The sequence below is a fragment of the Hyperolius riggenbachi genome, chromosome 5, assembly GCF_040937935.1.
Source record: "Hyperolius riggenbachi isolate aHypRig1 chromosome 5, aHypRig1.pri, whole genome shotgun sequence".
Classification (NCBI taxonomy): Eukaryota; Metazoa; Chordata; class Amphibia; order Anura; family Hyperoliidae; genus Hyperolius; species Hyperolius riggenbachi.
The window spans coordinates 294,571,704-294,591,963 of record NC_090650.1 but is presented as its reverse complement, the minus strand read 5'-3'; the positions used below and the strand labels follow the sequence as shown (position 1 = coordinate 294,591,963).

The window sequence follows — 20,260 nt, the reverse complement described above, 5'->3', positions numbered from 1 at the left end:
AATTTTAGCATCAGCAGTGTGAGCCATCATTTGGCTTACCCTGAGCCCAACTCCCCGGCCGGGTACATATACGTACGCATTACAGTACTGTAACGATTGTGGAATTCTCTCCGTGATCAGCGCACAAGGCGTGCGCTGACACTGCGGAAATCCTCCACAAGCGTGTAATTTGCGGGAACCCAGCAAAAGGTGCAATGCACCTGTAGAGGGAAATTCCTGTCGACAGGGGAAGCTGTGGAGTGCAGAGGAACAGCTCCTCTGCCCTGCCACACACGCCAGACAGGAATTGCACGAAGGAAAGAAACGCAGGGCAAGATAGCCCTGAAAGAGAGAGATCAAAGCGACAGAGGGTATGCGTGTTCACCAAACTAGTCGCCACCCTGCGACGATGAACACACAACCATGAAGACAAAGTGAGAAGGCAAGCGCCAGAGAAGGCGATTGCTAACAGAGACACAAGACCGAATAAGCACAGATGAGGAATGTATGTATGTCCACCAATCTAGCCGCCACCTGCGACGGCAGACACACAACAAGGAAACCGAGTGAGAACGCAATCGCCTGAGAAGCGATTGCGAATGAGATTGAGCAAAGGGACAGATTGTATGTATGTGCACCAAACTAGTCGCCAACCCGCGACGGTGCATACACAACAGCAGATATGAAGTAGGAATGCAATCGCGAGAGAGACGATTGCCAGAGGTGACACAAGGCTACAGCAAGGCAGAACACGAGAGTAGCAAAGGCACAGCAAATCATACAATGAGAAGATAAGGAAAATAACAAATGCTAGCTAAACGCGAACACCGCACTCATTCGCAACAGTGCACGCATTTATGCGTGGTCTCCACGTAATAAGCACAATAGAGACAAGCACGCCTAACTAACCACCGACAGACAAACATAAAACAGAGGACGCGAGCGCTTGCTTAACGGTTACCTCACCGAGCCTCCAGCAAGCGTTCGTACAAGACAAAACAGATACACGAAAACAGGAATACGTAAGAGATACGATCCACTGCTCTTTCCGCCAGAGTGAGTGCGATCCAAGTATAATAACAATAGAACAGAAGGGCCTACCAGTAACAACCGCTGCTCTGGTAGCACCTCACAGACAGACAGAACAGGCAATACAAATAATGCAATCCTAACTGCACTAGGGGAACCTGCCTAGTGCAGTCCCAGGAATTACTCTAAGCTAATCTTCAAACAATGAGCAAGGCTGACACTCTCCGGAGTGTTTCACAGGAACTAACCCTTATGACCAGCCAAGGACTCTGGGAAACATAGCTCTTTATACTGCCAGTCATCAAAGGAGGCAGGCAGGGGATTTGCATAACGAGTGTATGCAAATTCCTCAGCAGCAGAACAGACCAGAAACTTGTAATGGAAAGACAAGTCTCTCTTGCAGAGACCTGCAGCCCACAGACTAGAGGAATGGTCAAACAGCTGTCTGCCAGTGCATCCAGCTGAGCGGATCATTACAAATACCTTTTAAAATACTTTAATTTTCGGGTGGAGACCTTTTCAATTTTTTAATAGTAATTTTCATTACTTTGAGAGTTATAAATAATACACTTTATTTATTTTGGGTGTGAGCAGCTATCTTGTTGTGCCTTTAGTAAAGATAGTTCTTTATCCCCCCCCCCCCCTTCCCCCCACTCCCCTATACTTATACTCTTACTTTTTCAAGTTGGCAATATTAAAAAGAATTTGGCTAAAATGGTCAGTGGTAGAGCCTTACACACACTAGTGCCACCTTCCTAGCCATTCAGCTAGCATGAAAGAGTCAGGAGTTTAGAAGACTTGGTACTGGGCAAAGCCTTTTACTCATTACAAATTAAAGAGATTTCTTACACTGTGCATGCATGCCTGCACAGTGATGTTTTTTTAAAAAATTGCCATGCATTACACTGGAGGCCGGAAACACATTTGTCTCATAAACAATATGTGTGGCAAGCCAGTCAGGCAGTGCAATGAATGGCAATGAATAGGAAAAAGTTCCACATGCATGCATGATTCTCAGTTCCTGTACATTGCGGCCATATCACAGCCTGGCCAAAATGTGATCACCTAGTAATGATCATGGCCACAACAAACATACTAAGCTAAAAGATTACAAAAAGCTTTCCTTCCGATTAGTAAACTAACCCTAGTATTTTCATTTGAACGACTTACCAGATGCTAGAAGAACAAGATAAAAGGTATTAGTAAATAAAAATGTAAATAGGAATCAACACAGAAGAAAAAATATCTTATTGCCATTCAGTAATACTATAAAAATACTCTTAATTGTGTAATTGTTTTTATTTAATCCAATTGCATATGGGATCTTTATTTATTTTATTCAAATTCATAGATTTAAGAAGTATAACTGTTTATTTAAAGTAATTTATAAGATAAAAATATATACAAATTAAGAAAGTTTATTTAGAGTTATGAAGATTATTTTGTGTCACATTAGCTTTGTTTAATAAAACATAAAACAAATTTCAGCTCATTAACGCAAATTCCAAATAATGCTGGGGTATCTGCAATCAGTAACTAGATTCTTCTTCAAGTATCCAGTAAATTTCAAAATGTATTTAAAAACTAAGGAGCACTTGGTGGCCAGCAACCAAATACAACAAATGTCATTTAGTAGCAGAATCTTCGTGTTGAGGATAGGTGTCTGTAAGTCCTAGGTTTGTAACAAGGCAGTGAAATGAGTTAAGAACAGAGTCCACTCTCTGAAAATGGATGTGAAAAGAACAAACTCACTTATCTCCTAGTAGCAAAAAGTTCTTCTCTGAAAGCAAAACAACGAATTAAAACACGTCTCCCTAAAACAAAAAGCAAAAACAAACATATTAATGCTCACAAAATGACATTTAACAAGAAATTGTTTATTTTCACATTGCAGTCACTGAATTGCAATGTTAAGTAAGTGGCCCATTTGCAGTTTACTTTTTCTCCTGAGTTTTCTTCTAGGAGATAATTTTTCATCTTCAATTTAAAATAACCTTTTAGCACTTTGCTATGGAAAAAAGTACCAAAAAGTAGGTAAAAAAGTACTGTCAAAATTATTTTGAGTTTTTGTTTGCTTGGTTGTGGATTAAAAGGCATAGAAGTAGTAAAAATATCACCTGGGTTAAAACTCAGGTGAAAAAGTCAATTGCATATGGCCCCTTGTCTATATAATTGCTTTTGAGCCACCAGCAAGCAAGAAAATACGCCAAATATTTTTGAGAGTACTTTTTCACCCACTTTTTGATACGTTTTCAATTACAATGGGGATGATTCACAAAGATTTTCACCTGTTTTCTTCTGTTTTCACCTTATGTATGCTACATTTTTAAGCTTCCAAAGAGCAAAATATAATAAAATTAAGGTAAAAAAACATAATATTGAAATGAAGTTATTCCGGAACAACTTACTTTGAGTGATTATTTGCTTGTAAGTGTGCTCAAAGGTTATTTTTATCAATTAAACATAGATAAGTCATGTATGAGAAGTTTTGTGAATAAAGCCCAATGTGCTGAAAAGTTATTTTTAAGAGAAAAAAACTCAGGAGAAAACCGTAATTGCATATGGGCCCATGTGTTATACAGTTAAAGTTTCCTCACAAAACAATGTTGTGAATCAAACCATGAAGTGAGTGTGTCTTTTCACTAAAAAAAAAGCCTGGTAGTACACACCTTCAATTCTGTTTGCCCAATCACTAACTAATTTCATTACCTCCACGTAGTATGAGGTTTTACCTACACAATCTGCTCGTAGTATTCCATATTTGCTGACCCTCATACTGCATGGAGGTGGTAAAATTGGTCAGTGATTGGCCACTTACGATTGAAAGTGTGTAACAGGCTTAAGGTTACATACACAGGTCCAATTTGTATTTGCCAATATTTATTTAAAATGTAGTGGCCTTCATATTACGTGGAAGTGACAATATTGGATAATTATTGGTCAATCAAAATTGAATGGGTACACACCTTCAATTTTGATTGGCCAATGATTGCCCAAATTTATCACATCCATGTAGTATGATGGCCAACAGTTTTTGGACCATATGCAAGTAACTTTTTTCTTGAGTTTTCTCCTAGGAGATAATTCCTCAACTTCTTTTTAAAATAACTTTTCAACAATTTGCAGTGGAGAAATTACCAAAACATTTGTTTTTATTTTTCTCACTGTAAGGGTTAAGAACTCAGGTATGCAAATGACACTTTCAGAGGAACCTGAGTTTAGTAAATCTTACTGATAAACAAATACAGGATGTAAAACTGTTGCATGGCAAGAGAGAGACAATTCTGAATGAAGGGAATAAATAAAAAAAAATGCCAAGAGTTTGAGATGGTGGTTGCAAAACATCTAAAACTCTCATAATTCATCTGAAACAAAATAAAAGTTTTGTGTTTAGCTAGTATACATAAAATAAGACCATAGGATTTCAAGAAAATCCTACTTATGAATAGGACTATAGATACAATTGTTTTAGTTCAGGTTCACTTTAAACGTCTTTTCTTCTGATCTTCTAGCATTCTTCTCTTCCTAACTTCTGCCTTTTTTACTTTGAAAATTTTGATTGCAGAGTTGCCCACAATCCACTGCCACTCACCAGACTACCACTGCACTTCTTTGATCCGATCCACTTCACAGCGTCCCACTGCTCCCCTACAACCAACGCTGCCAGGCACTGGAAATCCTGTCAAGCACTCCCAACATTGCCACTCTCTGCCACACCTCCACCAATACTGCAAATCAACCTCACCACACTGCCCATTGGTCATTTCATAAGCCATTATTGCAAATTCAAAGATGCCTTTGCCAGGAGTCTTAAAATATTAGAATTTTCTGTCCAGGTGCCCAATTGGTCCTTCGATAAGAACAACTGAATCCTTCTCATGGTGGATTCTGAATGGACCAACCAGAGGACCAATGGGGAGCTTGGATAGGAGACTTAGAAATGCTTTTCATGATGATTCCTATGCTGTATTGTAGCTTAGTGAGCCAGAGAACAACAATGTTGTGGTGGTCTCTGGTGAAGTTAGCGGTGGTACAGTGGGGAGTGGTGGTGCTTAGAGTTGTTAGGGGTTTCCTGTGAAGGGGCAGCAGGGGCAGCAGGCTCTGTGAAGGTGCAGTGGACTATATAATCAAAATAATAGAAGAAAATAAGCAAATAGATCTGGGACTCTGTCTGAATGCAATTGTAAATACAATCTCAGATATTTTGTTTACTTTTTTCTTACTATTTTTACTTCTGTACTCACACACCCTAGAAATGTACATGCACATTAACTGGCGTCCATGTTGCTCTCATTGGGGCTCACATCTATTGTTCTTACCACAACATAGGGCCACTATGTTGTGGTAAGGACAATAGATGTGAGCCCCAATGAGAGCAACGCTAGATGAAAGGAGGGAATGTATTGGGAGGTGGTAAGCAAGGACTGTACATTACTGAAGTAGGTTGGGGTTTGGCATTAGAAAGGGATTAACATTTCTAATGCCAAGGGATAAGGTACAAAGTATTGTAAAATGTAAAATACATGTGTACTTGTACATACTTATTAGATGTATGTTTCTCCCATTAAAATGCACTTTAAATTACTTTTCTTCCATGTTCCTGTTGTTTGTAATAGGAAATAAACACAAGACAAATATGACAGGTTTTGCAGTAGTCCACCTCCTCATGGGGGATTTTCAGGGTTTTTTTTATTTTTAAAAGCACTTACTGAATGAAAGTTGAAAAATTACAATAAAAAATAAAAAAATAAATAGTTACCTAAGGGTCTGAACTTTTTAAATATTCATGTCAAGAGAGTATATTATTATATTTTTTAAAATTATAAGCTTGTAAATAGTGATGGACACAAATTAAAAAAATGCACCTTTATTTCTAAATTAAATATTGGCGCCATTAATTGTGAAAGGGACATAATTTAAAGGTTTAATAACCGGGACCAATGGGCAAATAAAATACATGAGTTTTAATTACGGTAGCATGTATTCATTTTAAACTATAATGACCAAAATCTGAGAAATAATGCATTTTTTCCATTTCTTTCTTAATCTTCCTGTTAAAATGGATTTAGAAAAAAATAATTGTTAGCAAAATGTACCACCCAAAGAAAGCCTAATTAGTGGCGGAAAAAAACAAGATATAGATCAATTCATTGTGATAAGTTGTTATAAAGTACTTGGCGAATATATGGGAGGTGAAAGTTGCTCGGATGCATAAGGTGAAACAAGTCTGTAGGCTGAAGTGGTTACCTAGGTAGAGGGAAGCCTCAGGATAATCCAAAGGCTTCCTCCTTCTTCCTCCTCCTCTCCATTCTAGCTCTGAGACTCACGCCAGCCTGTTTGTGGAGGTCACCCCCAATGTGCAGGCACGGATGGCTTCTACCAGCCCTCTACCATGGAGCAGAATGGGCTCAGCTTTTTCAGCTAAGCCCATCCATGCTACTGTACAGACATAAGCCCTCCTGTGTGGTGCAGACATGCTTGTTCTAATACAGGAGCGCAGCCACAAGCTTGGGGGGTCCTGGCGCTGGAATAGCAAGGCAAGGGGGTTTGGGGAAGCCTCTAGGATCCAGAGGCTTCCCTCTACCTAGGCAATTATCTAAATTATTGTTGTTTTCTTTAAGAATTGAGAAGGACAGGAAGAAGTGGCTAAAACCCTGATGAAGTTCTGTCACAAAACTAATACTGGAATGTTGGTAATGGTAACGGTACCTTAATGATATCCTAAACTGGCCTCGAATTACGCTCAATTTATCAGGTCTATGAACAGTGTTGCTCGCAAATTTTCGCCCAACTCATTTTCGCATCGAACATCCCATTTTCGAATTCAACAAATTTTTGCGAAATTTCATCTCAAATTTTCGCATTTTCGGGCAACAGCGAAATTTAAAGGAGAAGTGCGAAATTTTGAAAATAACTGCTATATTCGACATGTGCTTAGCATGAAAAATCGAAAATTTATAGGAAGTAATGTCTTCACTCCCCATATTAGGCCTCCCATGATTTTTAGCAGCAGAATTGACCCAGGAACTATATAACTACAACCAATCAGACAACAGACAGCCCCCTGAGTATAAGACTAGCTCTCTGACACACCAGCCTCTGTTGGGAAGAGTTAGTGGATGTGATAGGTGTAGAGAGAGCTTAGCTAGCTACTGCTCATTTATTTGCAGTCTACTGTGTGTTGCAGTTTGTAATTTGAAAATCTCCATGTGATGATCCGCTCAGCTGGCTGCACAGGCAGACAGCTGTTTGTCCATTCCTCTAGTCTGTGGGCTGCAGGTCTCTGGAACAGAGACCTGTCTTTCCATTGCAAGTTTCTGGTCTGTTCTCTTGCTGGGGAATTTGCATACATTCGTTATGCAAATCCCCTACCTGCCTTCTTTGATGACTGGCACTATAAGAGCTTTATGTTTCCCAGAAGGCTTTGCTGGTCATTTCCTTTCCATGGTCTGTTCCTGATGGACACTGCTGGAGTGTCAGCCATTGCTATCTAGTATAGTTAATTCCTGGAGGTTGCTTTAGGCTCCCCTTCTAGCCCAGTCAGGTTGTATTATCTGTATTGCCTGTTCTGTCTTGTCTTGCCTGTTGCCATTGTCCTGTCCCAAAGGTGGTCGACAGGAAATGGTTCTGAACTCTGTTCTTGGAGTATAGCTGGTGCAGCGGTTGCTACCAGCTATCTCTTCTGTTCTGTCTCCTGGGATCGCGCTAGCTACTTTTCGCTAGCGCTGGGGATCCTTCTGTTCTGTCTTCTGGGATCGCGCTAGCTACTTTTCGCTAGTGCTGTGGATCCTATTTCTCGCTTGTCCCTGTTTTCGTGTGTCTGTCTTGTCTGCTACGCTTGCTGGAGGCTCGGTGAGGTAACCGTTAAGCAAGCGCTCGCGTCCTCTGTTTCATGTTTGTCTGTCGATGGTTAGTTAGGCGTGCTTGTCTCTATTGTGCTTATCACGTGGAGACCGCGCATAACCGCGTGCACTGTTGTGAATGAGTGCGGTGTTCGCGGTTAGCTAGCGTTTGTTATTTTCCGTATCTCCTTATTATATTATTTGCTGTGCCTTTGCTACCCTCGTATTCTGTTCTGATCTGCCTTGTGTCACATCTGGCGATCGCACCTCTCGCGATCGCGTTCCTATTTCATATCTGCTGTTGTGTGTGCGCGGTCGCGGGGTGGCGACTGGATTGGCGCACACACATACAACCTGTCCCTTTGCTCAATCTCATTCGCAATCGCCTCTCTTGCGATTGCGTTCTGCGCTTCGTACAATTCCTGTCTGGCACTTGTGGAGGTACAGAGGATTGGTTCCTCTGCACTCCCCAGCGCCATCTGCCGACAGGAATTTCCCTCTACAGGTGCGTAGCACCTTTTGCTGGGTGCCTGCAAATACACGCTTGTGGAGGATTTCCGCCGTGTCAGCGCACGCGTTGTGCGCTGATCACGGAGAAAGTTCCTCAATCGTTACACTCCACAAATACAAGCTACAGCAGGCTAGACTGTACTTGTATTCTAAAACAAAAGTCTTCTTTAAAAGAGTACTGTAGTGAGAGGAATATGGAGGCTGACAAATGTATTTCTTTTAAAACAAAACCAGTTGCTTGGCAGCCCTGCTGGTCTGTTTGGCTACAGTAGTGTCTGAATCACACCAGAAACATGCATGCAGCTAATCTTGTCAGATCTGAAAATAATGTCAGAAAGACCTGATCTGCTGGTTCTCCTGGACCTGACATATGGGGGTGATGGTCACTCTGACTGAGCCACTGCTCACTCCGCCACTGTCATTTTATGGGATATGTACACTGCCTGCTTTTCCTGGACCTGACTTATGGGGGTGATGGTCACTCTGACCAAGCCACTGCTCCACCCACCACTGTCATTTTATGGGATATGTACACTGCCTGCTTCTCCTGACTTATAGGGGTGATGGTCACACTGACCGAGCCGCTGCTCCCCCCGCCACTGTCATTTTATGGGATATGTACATTGCCTGCATCTCCTGGACCTGACTCATGGGAGTGATGGTCATTCTGACCGAGCCGCTGCTCCCCCCACTACTGTCATTTTATGGGATATGTACATTGCCTGCTTCTCCTGGACCTGACTTATGGGGGTGATGGTCACACTGACCGAGCCGCTGCTCCCCCCACTACTGTCATTTTATGGGATATGTACACTGCCTGCTTCTCCTGACTTATGGGGGTGATGGTCACTATGACTGAGCCGCTGCTCCCCCGCTAGGGCTGATCGGAACAGCTGAATTCCGATTTCGCCACAATTTGGTGTACTGCATGCGAAAGCTGAATTTCATGTTCTGAATTTTAGTGTTCTGAGTGCATTTCTATTGAATTAAATAGTGCCAACTTCTGCGGTTAATTGTAAAGTCCCCATAGATGCTATCATCACCAAATTTGCCACGTATGTTAAGCAAATGAGTAGGAACATGGTAAAACATTTTTGTGAAAAGAAATAATTTTGAGCAAATCGATTTCAAAGTTTCATAGGAAAAATGTTTTTTTAAACTGTATAAAATGACACTGCTGCAGTACAGGTAACTGCATTCCGAGTTCTGTATACAGTGGCTTGCAAAAGTATTCGGCCCCCTTGAAGTTTTGCACATTTTGTCACATTACTGCCACAAACATGAATTAATTTTATTGGAATTCCATGTGAAAGACCAATACAAAGTGGTGAACACGTGAGAAGTGGAACAAAAATCATACATGATTCCAAACATTTTTTACAAATAAATAACTACAAAGTGGGGTGTGCGTAATTATTCAGCCCCCTTTGGTCTGAGTGCAGTCAGTTGCCAGTAGACATTGCCTGATGAGTGCCAATGACTAAATAGAGTGCACTTGTGTGTAATCTAATGTCAGTACAAATACAGCTGCTCTGTGGCGGCCTCAGAGGTTGTCTAAGAGAATATTGGGAGCAACAATACCGTGAAGTCCAAAGAACAAACAAGACAGGTCAGGGATAAAGTTATTGAGAAATTTAAAGCAGACTTAGGCTACAAAAAGATTTCCAAAGCCTTGAACATCCCACGGAGTACTGTTCAAGCAATCATTCAGAAATGTAAGGAGTATGGCACAACTGTAAACCTACCAAGACAAGGCGGTCTACCTAAACTCACAGGCCGAACAAGGAGAGCGCTGATCAGAAATGCAGTCAAGAAACCCATGGTGACTTTGGACGAGCTGCAGAGATCTACAGTTAAGGTGAGGAAATTTGTCTATAGGACAACTATTAGTTGTGCACTGCACAAAGTTGGCCTTTATGGAAGAGTGGAAAGAAGAAAGCCATTGTTAACAGAAAAGCATAAGAAGTCCCATTTGCAGTTTGCCACAAGCCATGTAGGGCACACAGCAAGCATGTGGAAGAAGGTGCTCTGGTCAGATGAGACCAAAATTGAACTTTTTGGCCAAAATGCAAAACACTATGTGTGGTGGAAAACTAACACTGCACATCACTCTGAACACACCATCCCCACTGTCAAATATGGTGGTGGCAGCATCATTCTCTGGGGGTGCTTCTCTTCAGCAAGGACAGGGAAGCTGGTCAGAGTTGATGGGAAGATGGATGGAGCCAAATACAGGGCAATCTTGGAAGAAAACCTCTTGGAGGCTGCAAAAGACTTGAGACTGGGGCGGAGGTTCACCTTCCAGCAGGACAATGACCCTAAACATAAAGCCAGGGCAACAATGGAATGGATTAAAACAAAACATATTCATGTGTTCGAATGGCCCAGTTAAAGCCCAGATCTAAATCCAACCGAGAATCTGTGACAAGATCTGAACACTGCTGTTCACAAACGCTGTCCATCTAATCTGACTGAGCTGGAGCTGTTTTGCAAAGAAGAATGGGCAAAAATTTCAGTCTCTAGATGTGCAAAGCTGGTAGAGACATACCCTAAAAGACTGGCAGCTGTAATTGCAGCAAAAGGTGGTTCTACAAAGTATTGACTCCGGGGGCTGAATAATTACGCACACCCCACTTTGCAGTTATTTATTTGTAAAAAATGTTTGGAATCATGTATGATTCATTCCACTTCTCACGTGTACACCACTTTGTATTGGTCTTTCAAGTGGAATTCCAAAAAAATTGATTCATGTTTGTGGCAGTAATGTGACAAAATGTGGAAAACTTCAAGGGGGCCGAATACTTTTGCAAGCCACTGTACATATTCTATACATTTCATGAAAACAGACAGCGTGGGGTCCCCCCTCCCAAGCCTCCTTAACCCCTTGTCCCCTCTGCAGGCTGGGATAGCCAGAATGCGGAGTTGCCCCAGGAGGAGGTGGAGGCCACCAACATCCTGGGGGGTTCATGGTGCCATCCAGGGGTCCCCTTTAACAAGCCAATCCCCGGAGGCCGCCCCCTCCCCGGGAGAAACGAGTAGAGGGGTACACAGTACCCCTTACCCATTTCCACAAAGAGTTAAAAAAAGAAATAAAAACAGGACAACGAAAAAAAGTCCTTTATTGTTGTAGATTAAGCGGGGATACTTACCTTGCGATAATCCCACACCAGTATCCTCAGGAGTGGTCCCACACCAGTACCCTCTTAGGACATCCCACCACCCTCCCACACAGATAAACTCCTGCCACTGAATAGTCACTGTCAGCCTCTGCATCTGTATAGCAGAGGCTGGGAACACGAAAATGTTGCCTTTGAAACAAGAAATTTTGGCAAACAGTGATCTAATCAAAATGGCCGCTGGGAAATCCCTGATCACTGGAGGCCACACTTGAGTGGCAAAACCAGCCATTTTTCACATAGATGGTGGGTCCAGGTGACCAGAGCAGGAGGTGCCCTGGTCCCCTGGACCCACCCATTCATGTGAAATAACGCTCATTCTGATACTCTGAGGTGGCCTTTGGGGAACGGGGATTCCTCAGCAGCCATTTTGTATGTGGCACTGTTTGCTGAAAATTCTTGTTTCAGAAAACAATTTTCATGTTTCCAGCTTATGCAATACAGATTGCAGAGGCTGTCTACAGTCATTCAGCCCCAGGACTTGAGCGGGTGCATGGGACCTCCTAAGAGGATACTGGCGTGGGACCACTTCTGAGGATACTGGCATGGGATTATCGCAAGGTAAGCATCCCTGGTTAATTTTGAATAATAAAGGACGTTTTTTGTTGTTGTGTTTTTCTTCTTAACTCTTTGTGCAAATAGGTAAGAGGTACTATATACCCCTATACCCTTTTCACCTGGGGAGGACCACCGTGGATCCATTTGTTAAAGGGGAAGTGGTCCCACACAGGGGCGTTTCTACCACAGAGCACAAGGGGCGTAGTGCACCAGGTGACTGATAGCGAGGGGGTGTCGCCAGGACCCCCCCTGTAGCGGCAGAGCAGGATGGGAAGCAGCGCTAAAAGGAGGGGCAGCGAGGACAGCAGCGAGGGGGGGCCAGAACCCCCCCCCCACCCTCACCTGGGTCTTCTCTTTCTCTTCTCCCCACCATATAGTAACGGCAACTGCAGGCTCAGTGGGCAGATAATTACTCACCTCACTTCCGCATTCCAAGCACTGGGTCACAGCGTCAGTTGCCACAACTCTCCGCCTTCAATGCCGCTCACTTTGCTTCCCGATTAGCGGAAGCACAGTGGGCGGCATTGAAGGCGGAGAGTTGTGGTGACTGACTCTGCGCTCTAGTGCTTGGAACACGAAAGTGAGTAATTATCCGCCTGCTGAGCTTGAAGTTGCCGTTACTATATGGTGAGGAGAAGAGAAAGAGAAGACCCAGGTAAGGGTGGTGTGTGTGTGTGTGGGGGGGGGGGGGTTCTGTCCCCACTGCCCATCCTTCTAGCGCTGCTTCCCATCCTGCGGGGATAGCGGGGAGAAGAGAGAGAAGGGGGGGATCCAGGAGAGGGAGAGGGGGTGCTGTCCCCACTGCCCCTCCTTCTAGCGCTGCTTCCCATCCTGCTCTGCCGCTGTGGGGGGGGGGGGCTATAGGGGTATATAGTACCCCTTACCTATTTATAAGGTAAGGGGTACTATATAAAAGTACAACAATGAAATAAAAACACAACAATGAAAAAAGTCCTTTATTGTTCTAAATTAACCTGGGATACTTACCTTGCAATAATCCCACGCCAGTATCCTCTTAGGAGGTCCCACGCACCCTCCCAACTCCCGGGGCTGAATGGCTGTAGACAGCCTCTGCAATCTGTATTGCATTAACTGGAAACACGAAAATTGTTTTCTGAAACAAGAATTTTCGGCAAACAGTGCCACATACAAAATGGCTGCTGGGGAATCCCCATTCCCCAGAGGCCACCTCAGAGTGTCAGAATGAGCGTTATTTCACATAAATAGGTGGGTCCAGGGGACCAGGGCACCTCCTGCTCTTGTCACCGGGACCCACCATCTATGTGAAAAATGTCTGGTTTCGCCACTCAAGTGTGGCCTCTGGGATTTCCCAGCGGCCATTTTGATTGCATCACTGTTTGCCAAAATGTCTTGTTTCAAAGGCAACATTTTTGTGTTCCCAGCCTCTGCTATACAGATGCAGACGATGATTGTGACCATTCAGTGGTGGGAGTTTGTTGGTGTGGGAGGGTGGTGGGATGTCTTAGAGCAGGGGTGCCCACACTTTTTCGGCTCGCGAGCTACTTTAGAAACCATCGGGTCCATGAGATCTACCACCCGTCCTGTACAGTATAACAAACACCCCATCGCCCCCCCCCTCCCCACCACCACAATCCAGAATTCTTCTCCCCCCCCCCCCCTCAAAGCCTAGCAAATAGCTGCAGAACCTCTCTCTCCCATACAATGTCATGGATCCCCATGAACAAGCACTGGCCCATCACTCGTGACAAGTGTACAGCAATATGGACAAATAGCTTCAGAAGAATTCTGAGGCTATTTGCTATGTTTGAAGGGACTATAAGACTGTCTGTGCTGGGATAGCGAGGGGGGCTCCCTATCCCAGCACAGACAGTCTTATAGTCCCTTCAAACATAGCAAATAGCCTCAGAATTCTTCTGAAGCTATTTGTCCATTTTGCTGTACACTTTCACGAGTGATGGGCCAGTGCTTGTCAGCGAGAGCAGAGCCGATAGTGTGGCTTCCCCCTGTGGCAACAGACACTTCCCCTCCCCTGGCTGGCTGGCTAGCTGCGCGCAGTAAATCTATTACTGTATCTACTGCAGTAATCTATTTCAGTTGTAAGCTACTGCATATCTCACCGTGCCTGCTCTCTTCCATTAGCCTAAGCAGCCTCCATATACTTCCTGCTCCCGCCCCCAGTGTGGAGGAGCCTTGAGGGGAGGAGATGCTGTCTCCTAATTTGCTGCTCTCCGCTTTAGCCGTGCCTCCCCTTCAGCCACGCCTCTCCCTTTCCTCCCCGATGCTAGTAGCAGCACAATCTGACAGCTGCGGCTGTGCAGCCATGGCTGCAGGGCAGTAAAATTTGACGACGCGGCCAAGCGGCCGCGATCTACTAAGCAGGCGGTCGCGATCTACCGGTAGATTGCGATCGACCTATTGGGCAGCCCTGTCTTAGAGGATACTGGCGTGGAACCACTCCTGAGGATACTGGCTTGGGATTATCGCAAGGTAAGTATCCCTGGTTAATCTAGAACAATAAAGGACTTTTTTGGTTGTCCTGTTTTTATTTATTTTTTTAACTCTTTGTGGAAATGGGTAAGGGGTACTTCGTACCCCTATACTCATTTCTCCTGGGGAGGGGGCGGCCTCCAGGGAACCGCTTTTTAATGGGGACCCCCAGATGGCACCATGAACCCCCCCCCCCCCAGGATATCGGCGGACCCCACCTCCTCCTGGGGCAGAGGAGGGGAAAGAGCCCCTTGTCCATGGATTGGACAAGGGATTTGGGGAAGAGGGGAAAGCTTGGCCGCCCCTCTCCTCTAGAGCCCCTCATACCATGGACTATGTGGGCTGGTAGCTCAGGGTGCGAAGCCCCACATGGCCGGGACTCCGCATTCTGGCTATCCCAGCCTGCATGGGAGACAAGGGGTTAAGGAGGCTTGGGAGGGGGGACCCCACGCTATCTGTTTTCATGAAATGTATACAATATGTATACAGAATTTGGAATGCAGTAACTGCTGTAACTGCTGTACTGCAGCAGTGTCATTTTGCACAGTTTGTTTGAGCAAAATCGATTTGTTCAAAAACCATAAGATCTTTTCACATTTTTTTTTACCATGTTCCAACTCATCTGCTTAATATACATGCCAAATTTGGCGATGATAACATGTACTTCACAATTAACCGCGGAATTTGGCACTATTGACTTCAATGGAAATCCGAACTCAATACTCAGCCATAACTGCCAAATTTTCGAGTTTCGAGTGTGCACTCGGAACTGCCAAATTCCGATGTCAAACTCAAAATTCAGAATCCGAGAGCTCAGCCCTACCCCCCGCCACTGTCATTTTATGGGATATGTACACTGCCTGCTTCTCCTGCCTTATGGGGGTCCCTCTGACCCAGCTGCTGCTCCACTCGCCACTGTCATTTTATGGGATATGTACACTGCCTGCTTCTCCTGCCTTATGGGGGTGATGGTCACTCTGACCGAGCTGCTGCTCCCCTCTGCCTCTGTAATAAATAATACTGACACGTGCACTTGATAAAATTATTTTTTCTTATTCAAATCACTATGTATATTGAGGCGTTTAACTAAAAACAATAACATTAATGTATACTTTTTCCTATCATAACTTTAAAATGTATTTTCTCCAAAACTATAAGGTCTTTTTGAAAAATTATTTTTTCTACTTATACCCACTGATCTCCTTAACATACGCTGCTCATTTGGGTATTCTAGCTTGTAAGGGGGCTTTGCAATTTAACACAAAAATAACAGACATTAGGCCAAAATAAACGCGGAAATATCCGATCGAAAATTTGCATGTCGTACCGATAATAGTGCTTTTTTCGGCGAAACAAATTTTTGCATTTTCGCTCATCACTGTCTATGAATAAGCAATAACAATGGTTTACCACTGAATTATCTGTAAATCTTAAAGCAGCAGGGACAGCCATACTATCACAGAAAAAAAACACATATACTGTATAATAGATAAATACTTGTTTTACTTACATAACATATGTATTGATCTGTCCACATTTTGATTTCAGTGAATTTCATATAGTAAATTAAGAAAAAAACAGTTCCAGGCATTTTCCATTTTTACTGCCTCTGACTAAAGCCAATGCTAATGTAATTTCCTCCATTATTCCTTTTTTTTATCTTTTTTCTCCCTTACTCTTCCTAGAAACTGCACTGTCACATCGATCTTGCTTTGTAAACACATGTGAGCACAGCATAGATCATATTTCAGTAGCTTCTGCAGAAGGGTGACGTGGATTTTCCTTCTCAGCCTCGTGTCACACTGAACTGCCCTCAGACAATCAGAGAGGAGAAGGAATATGTGAGGGGAGATAACAAGCTTCCCTCTACTCGGCAATGTACCAGAAAGGAGCCAGGCTGACTGAGATAAGTTTCATTACAGCAGAAACATTTATGATTATATTGGAATGCTTGCAATGCAGACTGCATGTAGATTATATAATTAACACAGAGCAGTGGGTAAATGGGATTTGCTTTTGTGGCTGACAATCCCGTTTTAACATTTTAGGCAGATTGGATAAAAATGATTAAACCAGGCAAAAATTGCTTCAGTAAAACCATGTATGCCCACCTTTCAATATTAGCATTCTTTTAGTAGCATTAATTACAGTAATTATGCAATGAATTAAGACATACAAGTTTAAAGTACTTACCGTTAAGTTGCTTCTCATACCCTAGTTGTGTTGTATTCAGTTTCATGTTTGTTTAGAGACCCAATCAGGCAGAACCTGGAATGTTACGGCTATTTCACTCAAATTGTTTGCATATCAGATTACATTAAAATATTTTTTTTTAATTAAGAAATCACACAGCACAAAACACACTGGCATGCAACACACTAAAAGAAGAGAAAAGTTTTTAGAGATAAGTGAGTTTAATGTGCAAAGAAAGTATGTAGTGTGCATGAACAAACACAAAAGCACAAATATGCATGCACTTCAAACACAGAAAACATACAAAAGAGTGCTATAACATCCAATGGCTCATGGAAGGGTTTTCACCCTGATAATGTCAAGAGTTCTAATGCATAGGCATTCAGTACGCATTACATTTAATAAAAATATATATATACATCAAAAAGTCCTGCTAGTTTTTTATTGTCTTATAAAACAGATAAATGTGCAATATATAGTTATAGTTCATAAACCTATGCAGCAAAAAAATATAAAGTCTCATACAGCATATGCTAGTATGGCACTGCATGCATGTAAGAACATGGCAAGCACTGTTATTAAAACATATACGTCCATATATGTAGAAATATAATCATTCTGCATTAACATAATAAGTTAAAGTGCTATGATATGTATATGTAATTTTTCTGTTGCCATTTTTGCAGAAAATGTAAGTAAGGGAAACGTGATTTTCCCATAAGTCTAGTTATGTGCTTATCATAAATTGAAATTGTTTTAAGGTAGCTGTCTTACATCAGAGTAACAAAAAAGGTGGAAAAAGGATCTTAAGGTGACGTAAACGAAAATGATGAAACATAAAAAAAAAGATATTAAGAGAAAATCTGGAGATAACAGCAAGTCCTTACATAAAAGTCTTCATCAAAAATGTAATGATACTGACCGCTGGACAGATTTGTCATGTCTTGATAGCCGGTGGCTTGTGGTGGGGACTTCTTCAATTTCATCAATGTCGCATGTGTCTGCTGCATCCTGCGAATAACTATGCTTCATTACCAGAATGTTTCTTCTGTTCATAGGCTGTAAACTGGGCTTTGCAGGAGGGTTTGGAGGATCTGTTAGTATAGTAGGCTCTCTTGTACTAAGGTTACTACGGCTGCCCTTAATGCTAGTCAGTGATCCACAGTGATGGTCATGAATACATTTTGAAGATGATCTTCGTAACTTATGGTAATTTTCAAAATCCTCGGTGACATCGGCAATGTCAGCTCCAGCTCCCGTACCTCTAAGAGTGCATAATTCATAATGAGGAGGTTCAAATACCTCCTGAAATACTGTTTGGTCAAAGTCTGCTTTCCTTTGGACGTACTTTTTACGAGGCTGCTTGATTTGTACTATGACTGATATTATAATGAGGATGATAACAATGCAAGAGGACACCCCAATGACTGTTCCACCAGTATTGGTAAGCTGGTCCAAAAGGTTTGATTTTCGTTTTTCTGAAAAGCAAAAACAATTAGTGGGTTTAAATAATTAAAGTGACAAATTCTGCATGTATTGCAGGAAAGCCATCCCAATGATTTCAGTGGCTAAACGCAACTCTGTAATCACTTTAGTTATATCCTCGGAAACCTAACACTCAGTTCTGAAGTACTGTATTCTGAAAGTGAGCTAGTATGAGCCCCAGAAGACCCAGTTGGACTACTTGATTGTAAAGTAAACCATGGGAATATAATCTTCTTCATCCCATTTTACTGTCCCCTTAAGGCAGATGTGTCAAACTTAAATCCAAAGTGGGCGGAAATTAAACACTGGGACCTAGTCGAGGGCCAACCTCAATGTCTACTGGCCACTTTCCTCCCTTATAAAGTTCCTGCTGTCTAATGTATCCCTTCAACCCCTATAGAGTTCCCCGGTGTCTAGAGGTCCTCCTCCCTCTCCTTAACAGTTCCCTGGTGGTTAAGTGGCCTCCACCCTGCCCTAAACAGTTCAAACCATTTGGGGGCCAAATTTAACTTGCGGGCTGGAATTTAACATGTTTGTCTTAAGGCCTAGTTCACACTACAAATCGCAAGCGCTAGGTGCTTTTTTGAGTGATTTTGCGAAGCGATTACCGGAAGGTTTTTTTGTAAATTGCGGGGGGGGGGGGTGTTTGCTAACGATTTTGTATGTGTTTTGTTTTGCAATTTATGATTTTGTGTGTGCAGACAAACAGGTAGTGCAGTCTATGACCTGGAACTGAATGAACTGAAAAACGCTCATAAAATCGCTGTTTACAGTGCTTTTAAATTAATTTACGATTTTTCCTATACTTTGCATTGAATGCAATTGCTCGGAAAATGGTTCAAGATCCGCATTTGCGATTGGAAAGCAAGCTCATCACTCATGTGAGAACACTCACATAGAATTTCATTAGGCCCCTTTTACACTTAATCAGTTGGTGTGCGTTAGTGTGCATTAGTACGCGTTTTTTCAATAGCAGTGCATTGGGAAGAAGATTTCAGATAAAACGCATTAAGTGTGAAAGGTGCCATAGGAAAACATGGGACTTACTTTGAAAATCAGTTTTCTTTCTGTTTTAACTGATAGCAACTGATTAAGTGTAAAAGGACCCTTACACAGGTGCTTTTACAGCTCAAAATTCTCATAGTGTTAACCAGCCTTTATAGTTCCATCTTAATTCTGCCCTCATTATGGTCTCCTCACCTCCTCCATATCAGACCCTTCATTGTGCCACCATTATTATGGTCTCTGAAACATAGTGCCCCAATTATAGTGCTGTCATTATTAATTGCACGTGTTCAATAAAGTGATAGATTTACAGTGCCCCTCATTTGTGGTATGTCCATTCGGGGGAGCTCCCTGCCAGCACCAGTTCCCCTTCCTAAGCATGCATATATATTTCTATTGTTTAGTTAATGCACTCTACTCCAGGGCCAGGATTTGCACTACTGCAATTTGCAAAAAGTACGTTTCTGAGATGAGCACTCTGGACCATATACTATTAACTTTTTTCCTATGTTTCCTCTTAAGTGATATTTTTTACACCAATCCTATACAATAAAATGCAGGTGTCCCTGCGTCATCAACTGAATGGTTGTGTGTCCCTGGCTTTTTAGTACCGAGCATGTGCGCAGCCAGGGCAGTAAGGACACAGGGCTGAATCTGACAGTTTGCTGTGTGTAGTTCACAGAATTTCTTATTGCATTGTGGGAAATAACAGCTTTTTCCAACTGCCAAGCAAGCAGCTCCCTATTTGCATATACTTCAGACAGTGGTGGGGAACGAACAAGAGGGACACTTATGTGCGCGCATTGCGGGGGGTAGCGGCTGTGACCTAGCGCCCGTTTTTTAACGGGCGGGCCTCTTTACTATTCAATGAATAAAATGCCTTTTAATGGTGGAGGGCGGTCAATGCATACACAATCAGGCAGAGGAGAGTAAGGGAGGAATTGACATCTGGATTGGCTTCAAAATAGCCACAGTTAAAATGGGAAAAGCTAAGAAGGATGTTTCTCTGTAGAA

General features: G+C 42.7%; 1 protein-coding gene across 3 annotated transcripts in view; it reads right to left on the bottom strand.

Annotated features, from left to right (window-relative positions):
* Nucleotides 1-2,458: 2,458 nt before the first annotated feature.
* Nucleotides 2,459-20,260, bottom strand: part of NETO1 (neuropilin and tolloid like 1) — a 156,041-nt gene continuing 138,239 nt past the window's right edge. Inside the window, exons 9-11 of one of the 3 annotated variants that reach the window (XM_068234674.1) lie at nucleotides 17,679-18,234; nucleotides 16,757-16,831; nucleotides 2,459-2,822 (exon numbers count right to left, since the gene is read on the bottom strand). In XM_068234674.1, the coding sequence (XP_068090775.1) occupies nucleotides 16,771-16,831; nucleotides 17,679-18,234 (617 nt within the window). In that variant the 3' untranslated portion in view covers nucleotides 2,459-2,822; nucleotides 16,757-16,770. Of the gene's footprint in view, nucleotides 2,823-5,577; nucleotides 5,609-16,756; nucleotides 16,832-17,678; nucleotides 18,235-20,260 lie in introns of those variants that run through there. The other 2 variants (XM_068234675.1, XM_068234676.1) reach the window with 2 other exon arrangements.